Source organism: Aethalodelphis obliquidens, unplaced genomic scaffold (assembly GCF_003676395.1).
Source record: "Aethalodelphis obliquidens isolate GAN/ISIS:26980383/991018 unplaced genomic scaffold, ASM367639v1 scaffold34, whole genome shotgun sequence".
NCBI classification, from domain to species: domain Eukaryota; kingdom Metazoa; phylum Chordata; class Mammalia; order Artiodactyla; family Delphinidae; genus Aethalodelphis; species Aethalodelphis obliquidens.
The window spans coordinates 10,927,380-10,948,312 of NW_020837978.1; the positions used below are offsets into that span (position 1 = coordinate 10,927,380).

Sequence of the window (20,933 nt, forward strand, 5' to 3'; positions counted from 1 at the left end):
TCATAGCCTGCATAGCCTTTTAACCCTCCACCTTAGCTTCATGGAGGTGAGCATTCCTCCAATACACATCCGTTTGACTGTCTCTGAATGATTTAGTGTGGCGGCGTGTCTAAAGGAAGACAAAATCAGCCTTTGCATTTAACCCCCCCCCAGCACACATGCAAAGCCATTTTCCGGAGTTGAGGGCTTAACTGTAAATATTTGTTCTGGCTGAAACCTGCTAGAGAATATTTACCTAAAATGAGATAACTAACAACACTCCATTAAAGAAAATGAGCATGAACTGACACAACTTTTCAAGAAAAATTCCTAACGAAACATTAACCTCAATTTACGTTATTTAGAATTCTCTTTTAGTTTTATTTATTATTATTATTTTTTAAAGAACAAAACAGGTGTATTTCTTTTTCACTACCTGATACAGAGGATCGTGTGGTATGGATGGACAGTATGTGACAAATAATACAAGTATATTTTACTTGAAATAAACAAAAATGCTTACATAGATCAACGGGTCACTGGGAAATAAGCTTGCTTGACTGTATTACCGAGGAAAAACAAAGCTGAAACACAGACTCTTCTTTTGACATGTGTTTGGAGGAAGACACTACTTGGTTTTTAAAAAAACTGACCTTCTCTTAAGGCCTGGTCATCGAAGTGTAAACAATGTAAATGAATCCGCCATTACCAATTGTCCTGTCGTATCTATGTTACCTGTGCATGCTGAGATCACACCTGTACCTGCCAATAAACCTGGGAAGGGTTGCTCTATCACAGTTACATTTGAGTTGGCAGGCAGGACTGGGAAGACTAATTTGGAAAAAGTTTTACATCCTATTTAGAACAAATCACTAGTCTTCCCTTAAATAACAGGTTGTAATAGAAAGATACTGTCTGACTATGACTGTTAACCACGTTAACAAACGTAGTTGTTTGATTCATTCGCTTATAGTACAATCCTGCCATAAAGTATTAAAGCACAGGGTAACTATTATTCCTTCAACATCTGCATTTTTTCAAGTTTTATACTCTACTATATCCCTAGTATGTCAGCAGTTTTTGAATATTACAAAAATAATAATAAATGGGTAAAACTCTTCTAAAAATGCACATGTCTATCACTATAATGGTACTAGATGGGAAGGAGACGATGAGGGAAGGGAAAACAGCAAACACATTCATTTGTAGGGAATGTGGTCCAAGTCTTTGGATTTAAAAATAACTTCCCCAGAGAAGCTGGCTATAATGGAATTTCCAGAAAACTTCCTTTGCCTCCAAAAAGGACCTGAAAAGCCCCAATCCAAACGTTTGAAACTATAGTTATGAGATGTTATAAATGATGATCAAAGCGATCGGAGGGAGAAGGATGAATGTGTCTTCCATTCAGCTATAGTTTGTAGCACAGCCTCTTTAGCTGTTGGTTGATCAGTAAAAACCAGTGAGGTGCCAGAAGTGCTGTGAAGGATGGGGTAGAAAAGCACTGAACACATTACCTGTCTGTGTCAGTAACAGGGCTTCATGGCTAGGAAAATTTTCTAAGTAGAAAAATGACTCCAGGATAGATATCTCTCTCCATCATTAAATGTGGTAGAATTAAAAAAAAAAAAAAAAGATTTACAAGTAGATATAGTGAAAATAGAAAATTACAAGGCAGAAAACACAAAAGAATCTAGACAATGCTATAAGTTCAACAGTATTCCATGAGACTAGAAAACCTGTTAACTTTGAAAGCCCTAGAAAAGTATCCCTTTTGTTTATATAAATCACTTATTTATCATATGACCACACATTGACTCCTTTCTTTCCATGTACTGAAGAATCCTATATTCAGCCTTTAAGCATTCTGCATTTCTTTGCCAATCTTGTAGCTGAGTATCTTGTTCCAGTTGATTTTGGTGCAGGTAACTGGAAGTTGCTGGCACAAGGCCTTGAACGTGGTGTCTGACATTGTTTGATAGTTTTCACTAATTGCTGTCTGATACTCACTTTCTGCATGCTCTCTGCTTTCAATAAACTCCTTGGCAGTTTGCACTTCATTCAAAACAGTGACTGAATCCTGTACATCTTTATGACTAACCAACTGAACACTGCCATCTTCATAACAGTGAACCTGTATCTTAAGTCCTCCAACCACTTGGGCTGTAGAGGGTGTGATGGTGAACTTCCATTCTGATCTCCAACGACCATTCCAGAAGTTGTTAGGCTGAAACTGGTGGCTTTCAATACATATGGCATACATGGATGCCATTTCTTCAATAACGGTCTGTTGCCCATCTATAGTTTTAGCATGAACAGTACAGAAGCCGTTGGAATAATGATCTTTCACATAGGCCCTTAAAGCACTGTCACAGGATTCTCTCCAAGAATTCAGACCTCCATCTACTTCCTCTGGCTGAGAGTCACTTGCTTCTCTCCGTAAGTGATCAAACTTAAAGGAAATTTTGTTTCTTGGATCTAAAAATCTGCTATTACCCAGGTCACCATGTTCTGTAATTAAGAACTGATCTTCATATCCTTCTATCTTCACAGGCATGAATTGACCCATGTTATACTGGGCAAATACATGTGCTTCCCCTTCCCTGGGGAGACCGTCATTATTAAGTAGTAGCCGGACATCGTTGAACACTTCATTAAATTCCGCTGGGGGTGCGTGAGTGATGAATATAGCAGCTATGCATACCTTCTCCTCATCCGACACCCAATCCTCCAAGTTGGCCATCTTGGGCTGCTCTCTAGATGTTTTAAATTCATCATGTACTTTTACCTTGTAAAAACCAGATCAGGGGCTTCCCTGGTGGCACAGTGGTTGAGAGTCCGCCTGCCGATGCAGGGGACACGGGTTCGTGCCCCGGTCCAGGAAGATCCCACATGTCGCGGAGCGGCTGGGCCCGTGAGCCATGGACGCTGAGCCTGCGCGTCCGGAGCCTGTGCTCTGCGACGGGAGAGGCCACAGCAGTGAGAGGCCCGCGTACCGCAAAAAACAAAGAACAAAAAAAACCCAGATCAATTCTCCTTTCAATCTGATATTAAAATATATCTGATGATAACTGAGAGAAAGAAAAAGTGAGAAGAAAATAATAGTGATTTCTAAAGGAGGATAAAATGAATTTTTGAAATACCTGTTTATCTTTAAAACAGTCTTGTTTTCAAATGGTTCAGTCCATGTTAAAGCACAAGTCCACCCTGAGTTTTATAGATAACTAAAGCAAAGCCCAAAGATACATACGTATGAATGAGAAAATTGGTAATGAAGGATATAATTCAACACTGAACACAAAAATTCGAAAAAGCTAGAGTCTTTTTCTGTTTTAATTTCTGCAGAACAGTCCACGGAAATTTTAAAAGACCTCTAAAACCTAGTAAGAAGAACATAAGAAAAGCACAAACTACTATCCATACAACTTGTTTCCATTTTGATCATTCAGCTGGGTCTATTTTCATTGAGAATTTTTATTTTTTAAAAATGTAAAGGCAGCAGAAACCACAAATGTTAAAAGGAGAAAATCAGACCTGTGCTCACCGCCCCCAAATAACTACATTACCCTATTGACCCCAGTCGTAAATGCCTTGCCAGCTAAGTATTACACCATCATTACTGTTATCACCATTGTTATTATTTTGTTCATTTCTTTGCTCATTAGTTTTCTGGTTCAACCATCATACGTGGCTGTAATAGAAATTCATTACCATGTGATGGCTGTTGGGCTGCCTATGGGAAATGACTTGATAGTCTTGCAAACACTGAATCACGCAGGAAATTAACACTCATTTTCATGCATGTTTGCTTGCATGTTGATGGCCTGGAAACACGTGCTTACACTCCATATTTTTCCTTGTTGCTCTTCATTTGTTTTTCCTCTGGTAGGAACAGAACAATATGGGCTTCCTCCAGGGGACAAAACAGCACCTAACTACTGCAGCACGCAAGGGCGAGAAGTGCAAACTACACTGAGAGGAGACCAGCAGAGCGCACACCGAGGGGAAGTGCAGCTACCTGGCGTCACACCTGGGCACTGCCAACCGTCGTGGCAATGGGGCTGCCTGGAGAAGGGGAAGGCCAGGAGGAGAGTAGAATCCGACAGTGGACCCTAGAGCACTCCCTTGAGGATGTCACAGGGAGCTTTTGCTCCTGGGGCCATGGAGTTTAGAAGCTCAGTTCCCGTCTCGCCCTTCCACACCAAAGAAGGGGAATGAACATACGTGGATGCCATTTCTTCATTTCATCAAATACCTCCTTGCTTGTTACAGTCTTTTTGCCTTCAGTGGGCAAGAAGACCAACTAAAATCGTCCTTTATTCACTAAGTATTGTCTTTCCTAGCCTCTAGAGTGAGGCCGGTGACAACTACTTTGTACTATGAGTGGGCTTTTGGCAAGCTATCAACACTTCCTCAGCAGTGCTGTCCCATAGAACTTTCTGCAGTGGCGGAAATGTTCCACATCTGTGCTGTCCTATCTAACAGCTACTAGTTACACGTGGTTACTGAACACCTGCAATAGGCTAGATAATTCATTTAAAATTAAATGTAAATTCAATTCAATTTATATTTTCCATAATAAAAGTTGTCGTTGTTGTTTAATGACCCTGAGTACTCAGAAGTGTGTCTTAAAAGTCCATCAACTCTTGCTTCTCTAATTCTGGTTGAATCACGTGTGGCTAGCGGCCACCTAGGGACAGCACGGATCTGAAGAGCAGCTCTCGGAGTTGGCGTCAGAACTTTCTGGCTACTCCTGTGTCAATTCAGGAACGTGCACATAATGCCTCAACTTATCTGTAAAAGACCTTGCTGCCTTATTCTTCTTATTATAAACCAGGATTCAGGCCAATGCTCTCACACCCAAGTATACGATTACTGTCTATAATCTGATAACACTCAAATCGACTTTCAACCCCCGAGCTGACTTCTTTGGCTCATGTAACACTTTATCTACCTTGACGGTGGGCTAAAACCTCACCCCAGACATATAGAATCAGAATCTCTGAAGGGTTAGCTTAGCTTAGAAATTTACAATTTTAATAAGTTTCTCAGGAGATTGTTATGCAAACAGTCCAATGTTGATGATGACCAGCTCTGCATTACATTTCAGACTAGATGTATCACCACCAATTCAGGTGGCATACGAAGAAGATCAAACTCTTCATCTCCTTCTCCTGACTTCTGCCCTTCGTAATTTGTCCAGACCCAGGAGGTAAGGCCATAATTTCCATAAATCTGAGAGTCATCATCACTCTTTGATTAAATGTACCAGTTGGAGAATGGCTGGCACATAGGAAGCATTCAACCAATATTTAATCATTGTGCTTCCCTGTGTCTTTCGTTTCTCGTATCTGATTAGTTGTGAAGCAAGGCCTTTTCCCTACATCCTGCCTCTTGTGTCCATTTCATTCTTTCTTTCTCTAACTGCCACTAAGTTAGTTGATAATTTAATCCTCTTGATCCTGTGATACTGCATCTGTCATCATCGTCCTCATCATCACCCTTATCATCATCCGGTCCCTTTGTATTCAATCCACAAATGAACCTCAGGATATGGAAATTATAATTCCCATTTTACAGAGTATTAGGTTTAAAGAATTTTACCCAGTGTCATTCAGCTAACAATTGTCAGAGAAATGTGCATTTATATCAAAGGTTATGGTCTCTTCTACTAAGTGGGACTAACTACCGGCTATGAAGCCCCCATTACACTCTATGGCAATTTTTCCCTGGACCAGTTATCTTCTCTGTTCATCTTGTTGACTGTGCCGTGCCCATTGTGGAATAATAAGAGAATCATCAGTGGATGCTAAAATCACTGGGTGAGAAACTGTCCAGAGAACAGGACGTTCACAGTCTCAAATATGACATCACAGGTGACTTATTAATACCAAGGGGAAGGTGGCAGGCACCGCCTTAACCAAATGGGGTAAACTGACGTTGCCTCCTGATGTGACGTAGTGAGAAAACCACACACTTGTGTAGTATTTCTGTCAGAAATGTTAAACTTGAATCTAATCATGAGGAAAGAATCAGACAAATCCAATTTGAGATACAACAGACAAAAAAATGGCCTAGATTCCTCAGAAATGCCAATGCCATAAAAGACAAAAAACTTCAGTGAATGGTTCTAGATTAAAGAGGCTGAAGAGATATAACAATTAAGTGTGACATCTGATCCTTGATTGGATTATGATTTTTTCAGAAGCCAGGAAGGACATATGGGGACAACTGAGGAAAACTGAACACGGACTACATATTAGAAAGGAGGATTGTATCAATAATATTTTGTATGATTAGACCGTGGTTATGTGGGAGAATGCCCTCATTCTCATATAAATAGACGTATGTAGGGTTGAAGTGTCCTGACAGCTAAACTGGTACTCAAATGTTCCAGCAACAAACAAACAAACCACACCAGAGAGTTAAAGCAAAGGAGGTAAATGTTAACAGCCGGGGGATTTAGATAAAGAGTATATAGATATTTTTGCAACTTTTCTATAGGTTTGAAATTTATTCAAAATAAAAAGTTGGTTAAAAAAAAAAAGAAATAATATTAGCAGCACTTATGTAGCCCTTACTTTGTACTATAGATACTTTTCCAAGCACTTTACACAGAGTAATTTATTTAATCTTCACAACACCCTGCATGGTATATTATATTAGCTGCATTTTACACATGAAACAATAGAGGTTCATAGAGGTTAAGTGATTTGACCGAAGTCAACAGTCAGCAAGGAGTAGAGTTGGGATTCCAACTAGAGGCTGTGCAACTTAACCTCTCTGCTCTGCTTTTATTGGACATATCCTAGTTTCCATAGCCTTCTGAGGGCATGGAAGAGGTTGTCCATCACACCTCAATAACTCAAACACTTTAAAGTTCTTCTTTATATTAACTTGAAATTTATTTCCTGATGGATTTTATCCATTTGTTCTGTTTCTACAGTGGGTCCATCCAGAGCAAATCACTCTTCCCTCCACTAGAATGTAAGCTCCACAAGAATTAAGAATCGGTCATGTTCACTACTGTGTTCCCATGTTGGAAAACTTCCTCCTGGCACACGGCAGGAACTCACTAAACATTTATCGAATGAATGAATGAATGAACAACAGCCTTTCAAATATTTGAGGTCAACTGCTGGAAGTTTCCACTCTCTGTTGAAAACCTCCCTAATCCCTTCAATTGTGCCATTAATATTCTAGTCACTGTCATCTAAATAGTTTCAGTTTTTCTAGTGTTAAGGGTTGTTCCCGGAACTGAAAACAGTACTCCAGCGTTCACTGACCACCACCACTTTCTTTGTTTCAGATGATTTCCTTCTTTTAATTGAGCCTAAGGAACCACAACAGTTTTTTAAGTGGCGTTGTAAACACTACAGAAAAGTTTTACCGGCAAAGACAGTGGACTGAACATACATGTTAACTATTGCTCTGTCCTAGGCTTCACTAAAACAACGGTAAAGGATTTTTTTTTTTCTTGCATAAGCCCCTGAGAACAAAGGTAATGAGAGAGAAGGAAATAGTAATAACGTTTTAGAAGCTGGAAGGCAGATAAACAAATGGTAACTGGCTTATCCAACCTAAGAAAGATGAATCTTAAGCCAGCAAGGGGATCAGGTGACACTGAAGAATCCCAAAAGTTTCAGAAATTGGTGACATCAGCAGGAATAAAGACACAGACCTACTGGAGAACGGACTTGAGGACATGGGGAGGGGGAAGGGTGAGCTGTGACAAAGCGAGAGAGAGGCATGGACATATATACACTACCAAACGTAAGGCAGATAGCTAGTGGGAAGCAGCCGCATAGCACAGGGAGATCAGCTCGGTGCTTTGTGACCGCCTGGAGGGGTGGGATAGGGAGGGTGGGAGGGAGGGAGACGCAAGAGGGAAGACATATGGGAACATATGTATATGTTTAACTGATCCACTTTGTTATAAAGCAGAAACTAACACACCATTGTAAAGCAATTATACCCCAATAAAGATGTTAAAAAAAAAAAGAATGGACATAAATGTTCAGAATTCAGAAAAAAAAAAAAAAAGAAAAGAAATTGGTGACATCAGTTACCTCTAGAAGGAGGGCTTAAGGTGCAGAGTGAAAACAGGAGGATTGGTCACAAATCTGTTTAAGACTTGAAATGTCTTTGTAGCCCTCCTTTACACAGCAGAAACCTAAGGGTCTATTCGCCAGAGGAGTAACAGAGAAGGTCTCCAGACAGGGGTTACACCAGATACAGTTTGGGGCAGGGGTACCTTAATGAAAGGAGGACTAAATCGGATTGGAGGAAGATTAAATAAACGTTTCCATACTGACTGCCAAGACCTATGGCCTCTTCCCCCACTCTGTTTATCTCTATCCTTCATGTAAGAGTTTGGAAAGTCTTTCCCTGGAGAATCCAACTCGTCCAAGAGGAAAATCTTAGGAAATTGACAATGAGGGGTCCCCAAAGAAATGGCTGACTCCATAGCATGTAAGCCCCACACATGAGCTCAGAGCCTCCAATGAGCTTTAAAATTAAAAAAAAAAAAAAATTATCATTCACTGTAGCTAAATATAGATAAGATAAAATTTTATCACACTATTTTTAAGTGTATAGTTCAGTGGCGTTAAGTACATTCACAAAGTTACGCAATCGTTACTACCATCCATCTCCAGAACTTTTTCATCACCCCAAAAGGAAATGTACTCATTAAACAGTAACTCCTCATAACCCCCTCCCCTTAGTCCCTGTAAACTCTGTTCTACTTTCTGTCTCTATGAATTTGACTATTCTAAGTCCCTCATATAAGTGGAATCATATTATTTAACTTAGCATAATGCCTTCAAGGGTCATCCATGCTGTAGCATGTGTCAGTTTCCTTCCTTTCTAGGACTGAATAATATTCCACTGATGGAGCAACACCAGACAGGAAACTATAGAGTTAAGGGAAAGCCTTATGTTAACTCATAGCCTAGAGAGATTCCTCTACCTTCCCAAAGCCAGGATGATTTCTAAAACCTCCTTTCACAGCAGCACAGAGAAGCCACCCCAGGTTCTAATCTCTGCAGCAGCAGATGGTTTTGCAAGACCCGACAGTAAAGTAACCTTTGTAAACTGCATTCTGTATGGTATATAGATCTATGCAGAAGCACACTGAGACAGCTAGCTAGGGCGACACAAAGACGGCTGTTGCAGGTCCTGGACCCTGAAGTCTGAGTTGTGAACAAACACATTAGCAAAGAGAGAGAGAACTCCTTGCTGCTGGGAGCACAGCCTTGATCTGGAACAACCACCCTGGCGTGAACCACCACAGAGCACGAACTGGTGTTCAATACAGGAAATGACCACAGTGAGGTTGGCCATGGTCTGAGGACCCAGACCAAAGTGGAGATGTTTACACTAGTCCCCCTTTATAAAGGGTTTTTCCTGATCCCTATCAAAAGCAATGATGTTCACATGAAAAATCTATAACGGCTGCATCTTTATATTAATTGATGTTCTTTTTTAAAAAATTAATTTAGTAATTTATTTATTTTTGGGCTGCGTTGGGTCTTCCTTGCTGTGTGCGGGCTTTCTCTAGTTGCGGTGAGCAGGGGCTACTCTTCGTTGCGGTGCGTGGGCTTCTCATTGTGGTGGCTTCTCTTGTTGCGGAGCACGGGCTAGAGCGCGTGGGCCTCAATAGATGTGGTGCGTGGGCTCAGTGGTTGTGGCTCGTGGGCTCTAGAGCGCAGGCTCAGTAGTTGTGGTGCACGTGCCCAGCTGCTCCGCAGCATGTAGGATCTTCCCAGACCAGGGCTCAAACCTGTGTACCCTGTGTTGGCAGGCGGATTCTTAACCACTGCGCCACCAGGGAAGCCCCTTTGGCAAGCGCTTTAAACGCAGTCGCACTTGAGACCTGCTCTTCCCACCCTGGACTGCGCCCTGCGTCTGCAGCTACACAGGGCTGGGGTATGGGTGGGGATAGAAGTGAGGCATTACAAAACAGATTTGAAGAAATAAATCATGTAAAATAGGTAACCAACAAGGACCTACTTTATAGCACAGGGAACTATACTCCATATTCTGTAATAACCTATAATGTAAAAGAATCTGAAAAAGAGTATATATATATAACTGAATCACTTTGCTGTACACCTGAAACTACAATAACACAACATTGTAAATCAACTATACTTCAATAAAAGAAGAAAAAAAGAAATAATCATGGCACAAACTGTTTATCTTGAACCATTTAAATATAATTTAAACATTAGCAATTTAGTATAGTAATTTCCCTGCAACATAGTTCTGGGAGGACCCTAGAACCAAATTCTTGAAATCTTCTCAGAATCAGAGAACTTAAGTTATGCCAGCAGCAACTCATCTTCCAGAAACATGCTACAATGTTGATTCTCAAACTCCAGCTGCGCATACAGATCCCTCTGAGAGCTTAGTAAACAGACTTCCGGGCCCTCACCCCAAAAGATTGTGATTCAGTAGCTCTGGAGCTGGCACGAAGACCTTCATTTCTAGCAAGCTCCAAGGTGCCATTTATGCCGCTAGTCTGAGGATCACGCTTTAAATAGTACCGTCTACAGCATTAGAAAATATTGTCCAACAAGTTCTCTTTGAGATGTCTTCATACTTTGCATGAGTTTCTATCCCGTTTTCCTCTTTTACTTCTTTGCAACCTTCTTGTGTTCTTCCTTTTCCTCCCCCGCCCTCTAAATATGGATATGCTCAAGATTAAAACTTTGCTTCTTATCTTCTTGCCTTTCCTTCCATTATAAGTTCAATAACTGCTCATTGAGAATCGGCTAATTGTTAAGCTGGCTCTAAGCACCGTGTAAGGCAAAACCAGTAAGATCCATGCCCTTTGCTCCCACATTATCTTCTCTGTGAAAATTTCCTCAGAACTTTCTCACAAACATGACCATCTCTTCCTTTGCTTTCCCATAGCTCTTTGTTTGTTTCACTCATCTGGCTTTTATTTCATACTTTTTTGTTGGGAATTCCCTGAAACAGTATCCCAAATCTTGATTGCAAACAGGATCTAGACTGGGCAAAACTCTCTCAACCTCCAATTTTGATTGTGTCACCAATCCGTATTTAATCTTCCATTCAAAAGTAAGGTTTAAAAACTATATGAGCCTTGTAATTGATCAGAAAATTGTGCCAATCTTTTCAATACAACACCATCTTATACCAATACAAATATACGTTGGAGTTAACGCAAAATTTCGATTAATATTTGGAGATGTTGCAAGATGACAGGGAAAGTGCAACAAAATTCCACTTCTAAGCATGTTAGTGCAAGGCAAATATTTGCTGCGTTCGCTTTTACCTAATTCAGTTCAATTAACATGTATGGACAAATCACAATATGCAAAATGCCGTTCTACTGTACCTGCATGTGTTTTCTTTTCCCCTCTAGCCTGTGTCACGCCTCTTCAGTGGGGGCGGGGTGGGGTACATGTAAATTGGCCTTGCTGCCTCCACCCGGTATTGTGGCCACAATCAATGACAACAGTGCTCATCTCTGTGGATGTGTGTGGTTAAAGAGGATAGAAGTGGGAGCTGGGGAGAATATTTTCACATAATGCTTCGGTAAATATGGAAACCTCTCTGAGCTATCTCTGTCCTGTCCTCCAGACTTCCTTCTCTGTGATATAAAGTGCTCACATAAGCAGTCAGAGCTGTGATGGAAATCCAAGGCTGACCTGATTTACCAAGTCCTCAAATGTTGACCTCTCCTGGGCAAATAAGTAGCGCAGGAGGGCATTTGGATAAGAAAAATAAAGAGGAGCCATGAGCAAACCAGTAGATCTTTGGAATCAAACAATTTAACACAGAATGAATACCAAGCATTTCCTGAGGAAGGAAGGAAGTGTAATTCTGCTTATCCACTAACCTTAGGACCATATCAAATTTAGACTATCCTCGTCCCTTTCGCATTGTAGTGGAGACATATCACACTCACATTCAACTTACACACACTCAACCACATGTTTGCAGAAAACAACAGCCACAGCAGCCATAGTTCTCACAAAACATGGCCCCAGATGCAGGCCAACTACTTCATCTGCTGCTCAAGAAACAGAGATGTGTTTTAATAATGGAAAAAAAAACACCTGGCTATATTGGCTCCATTGAAAGATGGTATATGATATATGCAAAGCATGCACACTGTTCTTCATGGGTGATTTAGGGGACCTTCTTTTGTGGAAAAACAGCTGATGTCTCAGTGCCCCTGGGGCTTCCATAGGCAGCTGTGGAATTAAGCCAGTGGCTTCAGAAACTGCTCTTCTAGACCACTGGCTGATGAGAGCATGAGGAAGGCTAGGTCTCTATGGAAACCACCTTCCCCTCCCTTTCTATCCTGCATACTCCTCCCTCTTCCCTCTTTTCCATTTCTCCTATCAGAGAACTTTCCTCACTTCACAAGATGGGGCAGTGGAGGTGATGCAGTGAAGGCTTCATTGACAGGGGAAGTTGGTATTGTGCACTTTTGGTGGGAGCTTTCACCCCAGATAAACTGTGTGGACCCCTCAGGGCTCGTAAGTCCCAGTGTAATACAATAGCTACTTCCGGCTAAGCAACATCACAGCTTGGTGGTTTCCTAAACATGAGAGACCTTGGGTTGTCCTCACTGTAAATTCAAGCTTGGGACTATTTCTAGGCAGGACACTATTGGAGACTATTTTTATCTATGCCAAACAGTAGCCCTTCTTCTAGCTGAATGATTACCAGGTTTTAAGAGGATAGAAGTTATATTTATTTTTACTGTTGTGCAGAATTATGGAGAAAATGTGTAATTAGAAGAAAAATCCAGATCTCCTGAAAGAAAATGGGCGGCGAGGACAAAGTGGGAACTCACGGTACCAGGGCAAGTTGTTAATCCATCAGGGGAGCATTGTGATGGCTCCAGAGAAACGAGGTCACCAGGAAAACCTTTGCTTAGAAACTAAATTAAGAATAAGGTCCCCATTGTTTGTCTTACAGTGGCCAGAGTTCATGAGTGTCTTGCTTTGTCCCCAGGGGCTCTGTTTCTCCACTCTAGGCCAGCTCTGATGAAGAGGAAGCCATATATCTTCTAAGAATATTTCTGCCTTGTGCTTAACTCAGTAACATTAACAGAGGGAAATGAGGTTATGTGAACTTCCCATGGATACTTGGATGGGAGTGACTCAGTTGACACAAAGGATTCCCTGTGAAACACATCCAAATAAATAGAGTCAAGTTGATTCTTGTGATTCCCTTAGGTTTCACCAGCTCAGGAAAGAGGAAAGAATATCCTAAGAGATAGTGACTCCATAACTATATGCAGATGGCCAAAACACATGGTAGGAGATGCTCCCACAAAAATAAAACAGTGTAAAGATCTTCCCCTGCAAATGGATTAGATGTGGAATATTTTAATGATAGAGTCATTTCTGATGCAAATAGCTTCCTCGTTGTTCCATTTTCCAAATAAAAGGTTATTCTTGTTGGTAGTCAGTGTGTGCTCGTTTCAAAACCTACCTTATTTTTAAAATCTTGCAGAGCAGAAAATTGATAGTAATGAGGAAAATCAACTCTGAGGCAAAATAGTTTAGATTCACTCAGAATTTAGCAAATGTGAAAATTAGTACATTTAAAAAAGAAATCTAGCCATTTAATCCTACAAACAAACTTCTTACAATCCCCCATACACACACACACACACACACACACACACACACACACACACACTCTTATTAGATTTCTACTTTTCAGGAAGTGTTCATTATAGCCCATAGAAAATATTCAACCTTAACACAGGGAAAAGCAAGTCACTTCCCTCAGCAAGGGATTAGAATAGGAAACACATTCCCATTTTTGGACCTAGGGAAGAATCAGTTTTGGTCTCCTCTCTGAAATAGGAGTGAAATTTGAGTGTCTAAGGGGCAAGGTAGAGCCACAGGGGGCGCTAAATTGGAGAGAAAACAAATATCTTTGACATTGCTAGGTAGGTTCTATCTGCCTTTGGAATCACCTGAGACACAGAATCCTTGACTACCCTTCTTCAGTTCTCATCCAACCTGTTACCATATTTTTTGTATTTATCTCTTTCCTTTAATTTTTTATTCATCCCTCAGAGTGATGAGCCAATGCCTTTAAAATAGTAGTTATTCAATAAATATTCCACAGACGAATGGATTTTTCTCATTCACTTCTAGGCTTCCGGTGCTTGTTCAGCTCTCTCTCTCAACAGGTATTGGTGTGCAGGAAGTTTAGAAATACCACTACGGCAATTACTACAGGAATTACTTCTCCTGCTTCTTTAACAGCTGGGGCACTATATGCTAGAGTGGGTTACTCAAACCTGAAATTGCTTACCATAAAAAAATCTGACTTGGGATCAAATACAGATGGGAAGAAAGGAAGACTTTGATTTCTAGATTCACCTCAACATCACAGAAACCATATAGGCATCTTCCTCTTCTTTCACTCTTTCTTTCATTATCAGTGGCCAGTAAATGTGAAGATAACTAAGGCGCAAAAGGAAGGACAATTCTCAAAAAGGCAATTAGAAGTTTTAGACAGAGAAGCATAGCTCTGACACATCTTTCTCGAGAGCGTCTGCTCCCACCTTTCAGAATGCCACCAGCTTTTGTTTTCATCCATAACTTCTATCACCAGGTCCCGGGTTACTAACATAAATTATGGGTAAAGAATTGGTAACAGAAGTTCCATAGCTTCTCTGGATCTGGTAAAATGAAAGGGAACTGTCTTCCTTGATAGAAATGTTCCCACTAACACAAGTAAAGGAACAAAGAAAAAAATTGCCTTGATGCTCGTCCCCCTTGTACTTCCTACTTCCTCACCTTGAAAACAAACTACTGAGAATGTTCACAGAAGGAAGGTTCTGCTCAGCCTTTGGGAGAATGCAGTACCTAATCTATATTCTGCAATAACTTGAGTTGACAATATCAGCAAATATACTGCACTCAAACAAAACTGTTCCAGGATAGAACAGAAGTGATATCAAGAGATAAGGCTAGGGCACCACACAGTATTCATCTGAGTCCCCATACCTGAAAGTACCAAGCTTTCTTCCAAGCCTGGAAGAAACTAAACTCACTTGATCTATATGTGGTTTTCTACTAGACCAAAATGAGACAGTAGCAAATGTCCAATTACACACTGAATAAACTCCAGGGCATTTCAGAGAAGCTCAATGCTTCTTCTCAATGGTGATGTTGAGGCACCATTATATCAGCTTTGCAAAGTCAGATCCTTTGGATAAGTCAGATCCTGTGTGATATTTACAAAACACACACGTGTTCAAAAGCAACTCTGGGGACTTGTCCACAATCTTCTCAAATGTTCCCAATTCTCTGTTTTGTCTCCTAGAACCCCTTCGTCCTGTTCAACACATGACAACCCACCAAAGAAGAATCTCATAGCCTTCTTAAGTCTTTCCCTTTTTTCTTGATGAAAGAGTCGTTGTCATTATTGAGTCTTCTCTTCTTCCACACAAGACGGTACACAGTATTCGCTGTTCTGGACAAATCATTTTGTAAAGCACTTCACAAGTGTATTCGGATGATGGCTAATATGGGGGTTTTTGAACCATTGGTGAGAGATGAGTTAGGTCTGGTTATCCAGAGACTGCAAGGCTTGTGCCTTTGGCCTTTGCTGTGTGAAGCAGCTGTGCAGCCAGAATGCAGAATGAATCTTTTGGGACCATTGGACCCAGATGCGCTCATGAAACTCATCTAAAAAAATCCTTATAAGGTACAAAAGTGGAGGAAAGAAGCCTGACAGACCCAGCCAAAACCTTAACCCTCAGTGTCGATTGCAAAGACAGTTGCATTAACAGGGGGCAGATGCCTTCCGTTCTATTCTTAGTCTTTCAGGTCAAGCTAAGGTATAGTTCAGGGGTCAACAAGCCAGGGCCCCTCGAGCCAAATATGGCCCGTTGTCTGTTTTTATATGCCTGAGTCAAGAATGATTTTTACATTTTTAAATTGTTGGAGGAAAAAATCAAAAGAATCATATTTTGTAGCACATGAAAATGATATCAAATTCACATCTTAGTGTCCATAAGTAGTTCTATTGGAGCAAGATTATACCATATTGACTAAAGCTGCTTTTTCTCTAAACAAACAGAGCCGAGTAGTTGCAAGAAACCATATGACCAGCAAAGAAAAAAAAAAATCCCTTACAGAAAAGTTTTCTGACCCCTGATAACGTTCATTCTTCAATTCAACCTCATTCCTTAAATAGATATGTGAGGACTTGCTCAAATGCATGGATTCTTTTTTAGAGGATCGCTATGTCATCTACTGGGGAATGAGCCACTAGTTTTTATCAAATAGAAACTGACATGGGACAAGTGACTTGACCAACCTTGACTATTAGTCAGGGAAACACAAACTAAAACCACGAAAAGATACTGTTTCACACCTACCACTTTGTAAAGAAATTTTAAGTCTGATAACATACTGCGTTGTAAAGGGGCAGCGCAATACGTATGGGCACTGCTGGTGGAAATGAAAACTGCCACAACCGTGTTGGAGAGAGCAGCTTGGCAATTCCTAGTAAAATGGAAGATATATTCATAAGACGACCTATGATTCCACTCCCAGGTTTATCCTCTATTCTGAAGAAATTCTAGCACATTCACAAAAGGAAACACATAGAAGGATGTTCTGTGTAGCCTGGTTTATGTGGTTAATGGTTTTCCCCATCCCTTCCAGGCACATGGTAGGCTGTGCTTTCAGCTCCCTTGTGGCTGGGTAGAGCCCTATGTCTGGTTTTGGACATTGGGTTGTGAGCAGAAGCGACACATGTCATGGCTGGAGTGTATATAAGGCCAATGTGAGATGCTTCCAAGTTATAACAATCCATAGAATCAAAGAAGAAATTATAGTGGAAAATAGATAATACTTCAAGTTAAATAATAGTACTCCATATCAGAACGCATCATTATACTCTCAAATCCTACATATCAAACCTATAGCCATGCTTAAAATGTAATTTATGGCTTCAAGAGCATATTAGGAAAGAAGAAAAATCTGAAAAAAAATCAATAAACTTTGAATCTTAGTTTGGACTCCACTCCTCAGAAGCAGATAGCAAGCCAGTGATTCAAGGGCACACAGCTTACTGGGAATAAATTAGTTTGCCAGGGCTGCCATAACAAAGTACCCCAGACTAGACGCGTTAAACAAGAGAAACTGATTTCTTCGCAGCCCTGTAAGATGGAAGTCTGAGATCAAGCTGTTGGTGGAATTGATTTCTTCTGAGGCCTCTCTCCTTGGCTTGTAGACGGCCACCTTCTTCCTGTGTCCTCACATGGCCATCTCTCTGTGGCTGTCTGTGCCCTGACCTCCTCTTCTTCCAAGGACAGCAGTCAGATTGAATTAAGGCCCATCCCAATGACCTCACTTTAAATTGATCACTCATTTAAAGGTCCCGTCTCCAAATACAGTCACGTTCTGAGGTACTGGGCGTTAAGATTCCAACATATGAATTTTGAGGGGAACACAGTTCAGCCATAACAAGGAGGGCTGGGAAGGTAGAAACACAAATAGAAAGTGAGACAGAGAAGGGAAGGCAGCCAATAAAGGGTATATTATTAAGGCAGCCATCACAACAGGTGACTGGAGCTTGATTACCAAGGAATACTCTATAAAACTATGTAAAATACACATCAGAATTATCCTGGCCAAAGGACAAGAAGATTGGTATATTTACACCCTGACGGCCTGCGGCCTTTGGTTAAAGGTTTCTCCCACGGATGTTAGTTCCCAGGCACTTCTAGTCCACTATTCCACAAAGAGGGTTCGGGCAGCTCAGTGGCAGCCCTCTGACAAAGAATCAGATGTTGGCCCTTGGAACTCAGGCTGGTGTGCATGAGAACGGCAAGGGGGCATATGGGCAGAGCCCCAACAGTGTCTGCTTAGCAGCCCTCTCCAGAAGTTACAAAAAGAGGAGTAAATGAACCCAAAAAGAATGCACTAATTAAAACAAATTCAAATGTATAAATTGATAAATCTACAAAACTATGGACTGGTTCATTAAAATACTAATAAAATTTTAAAATTACTGTTGAGACTTCCAAAATAAACAATGTGAGGAATTCTAAAACAGGACATCGTTACAGTTCCCACAGACATGAGCTCATTAAGAGAAGAAACAGAAATAAAAGAGAGAGCAGGTAGCAATTCCACACCTACGTATATACTCAAAAGAATTGGAAACAGGTACTCAAACCTAATACATGTACATGCATGTTCATAGCAGCAATATTCACAAAAGCCAAAAGGTAGAAACAACCCAAATTTCCATCAACGGTTGAATGGACAAGTTGTGGTATATCCCCACAACAGAATATTATTCAACCATAAAAATGAATGAAGTACTGACGTATGCTACAACATGGATGAACCTTGAAAACATTATGCTAAGGGAAAGAAGCCAGACACAAGAGACCAAATACTGTGTGATTTCATTTATATGAAATATTCAGAAGAGGTAAATCCGTGGAGACAGAAAGTAAATTGTTGCTTGCAAGGGCCCAGGGGGAGATGGGAATGGTGAGTGACTGCTTAATGGGTTGAAGGTTTCCTTTTGGGGTGATAAAAGTATTTTGGAACTTGATAGAAATGTGGCTGTACAACCTGTGAAAGTACAAAACAACACTGAATTGATCACTCTGAAATGGTTAAATTAATATGTGAATTTTACTTCAATAAAAAAATTAAGTGAGGGGTAAGGGGGACAGGGATAAATTGGAATATTGGGACTGACACACACTACTATATATAAAACAGATAACTAATAAGGACCTACTGTATAGCACAGGGAACTCTACTCAATACTCTGTAATGACCTATATGGGAAAAGGATCTAAAAAAGAGTGGAGATATGTATATGTATAACAGATTCACTTTGCTGTACACCTGAAACTAACACAACATTGTAAATCAACTATACCCCAATAAAATTTTTTTTTAATTTTTAAAAATTAAGAGAGAGTATGAAAAAAGGAGTAGAACGATCTGATTTGAGTGTGGAGCACAGACCACATGCCAGATCTACAGTTGCCACACCCTGACAATTTTTAATACTTCGATGATCTCAGCAAGTGTTCCCAGTTGTCCTGTAAGGTGAGGATTACTAATAATATTCATTTTTACAGGGGAGAAGGGAGTTCATGGGAAAGACATGATCCTTTCCCTGGCTTCGTGTCACTTTGTATTTTGCAGAGTTGATCCAGAGTGTCTCTCTTGAGAAGCAGAACCCACAAACATAGATGAGCTTACTTTAAGGCTTGGAGATGTCTCAGCTAAAGGAAGTGGGCCAGGGCAGAGTGAAGTGCTCTGACATTTCAAATATAGCCCGTGCTTGGTCACTTAGGAAGACAGATTTGTTGCTAGCAACAAGTACTTAGAATGTGTGTCATTTGGCATGTCTTGAGCTGTGAAGTAGATGCAATGCAGGCAAAAAATTGATGATGTTACAGGGAGGGGCTGTGTGGGGTGCTAACTGCCATCTGCAGTGCCTGGGGGAGGGGTGGAGAGGAGAGAAGAATCTCTTTCTTTTTAATAGGTTTTCAAGGTGGGAAAATCATATTGCAATCCCTGAGCATTTGGGAACAATTGTACTTAAGGTAGAAAGTACACCTAACATGAAGCTGGGAAAACTGGACCCTCTCTACAAACTCACTTTGCAGATTCCTCGGTGTCAGAAGAAAAGGTCAGAGCATTTCAATTGCCAGTGGTCCCCTTACTCCCTCCAGCCACTTATGTGGAGCCCCAAAGAGACAGCAAAAAGCAGAATAGCAAGTACCGATGGCTGTGGGATTTGTAATCACCACATAGGATGACTTCTATGATCTCTGGAAAAGCATGCAAAAGATGTTAGATGAGATGGTAGCAGAGAAGTGATTGAAGCCTAAACCACAACGCTATAGGCATGTGCTGAAGCTAATTCTTTGGCTCCGTTTAGAATTTATATTAGAAGGTACATTAGCAAAATCTCTGAGAACAGTATGTTATTCCCTACAATTATACCTGGAGAAGTAGGTTAATATTTAATCTTTATTTTAATTTTAAGAAGGAGAAAATTTTATATTACAAATGTTAAAGTGCAAATTAGCATACAATCATAGGTCCGAAAGCTGAAAAGAATTTTGACTAAGTCCTAGAAGAAATCAAACTATTGAAAAAGAAGGGAGGGGCTTCCCTGGTGGCGCAGTGGTTGAGAGTCCGCCTGCCGATGAAGGGGACATGGGTTCGTGCCCCAGTCCGGGAAGATCCCACATGCCGCGGAGCGGCTGGGCCCGTGAGCCATGGCCGCTGAGCCTGCGCATCCGGAGCCTGTGCTCCGCAACGGGAGAGGCCACAACAGTGAGAAGCCCGCGTACCGCCAAAAAAAGAAAAAATGGGCAGAAGACCTAAATAAACATTTCTCCAAAGAACACATACAGATGGCCAAGAGGCCCATGAAAAGCTGCTCAACTAATTATTAGAGAAATGCAAATCAAAACTACAGTGAGGTATCACCTCACATTGGTTAGAATCGACATCATCAGAAAATCTACAAACAACAAATGCTGGAGAGGGTATGGAGAAAAGGGAACCTTCTTGCACTGTTGGTGGGAATGTAAATTGATACAGCCACTATGGAGAACAGTATGGAGGTTCCTTAAAAAACTAAAAATAGAACTACCATATCACCCAGCAACCCCACTACTGGGCATAGACCCAGAGAAAACCATAATTCAAAAAGACACATGCACCCCAATGTTCACTGCAGCACTTTGCCAGGTCATGGAATAGCCAGGTCATGGAAGCAGCCTAAATGGTCATTGACAGATGAATGGATAAAGAAGATGTGGTACATATATACAACGGAATATTACTCCGCGATAAAAAGGAACAAAATTGGGTCATTTGCAGAGACGTGGGTGGACCTAGAGACTGTCCTATAGAGTGAAGTAAGTCAGAAAGAGAAAAACAAAT

General features: G+C 40.8%; 1 protein-coding gene and 1 long non-coding RNA gene across 4 annotated transcripts in view; one reads left to right on the forward strand and one right to left on the reverse strand.

The window, feature by feature from the left end:
- LOC113631764 (uncharacterized) overlaps window positions 1–20,231 on the forward strand; it is a 193,006-nt gene extending 172,775 nt beyond the window's left edge. The window contains exons 4-5 of one of the 3 annotated variants that reach the window (XR_003437560.1): window positions 5,087–5,188; window positions 18,940–20,231. This is a non-coding gene — a long non-coding RNA (uncharacterized LOC113631764). Of the gene's footprint in view, window positions 1–5,086; window positions 5,189–6,181; window positions 7,731–15,312; window positions 15,413–18,939 lie in introns of those variants that run through there. The other 2 variants (XR_003437558.1, XR_003437559.1) reach the window with 2 other exon arrangements.
- On the reverse strand, window positions 1,506–2,872 carry LOC113631762 (F-actin-capping protein subunit alpha-1-like). Its single transcript, XM_027128405.1, has one exon. It carries the CDS (start codon window positions 2,717–2,719, stop codon window positions 1,835–1,837), a length of 885 nt encoding a protein of 294 aa, XP_026984206.1. The 5' UTR covers window positions 2,720–2,872; the 3' UTR covers window positions 1,506–1,834.
- Window positions 20,232–20,933: the final 702 nt, after the last annotated feature.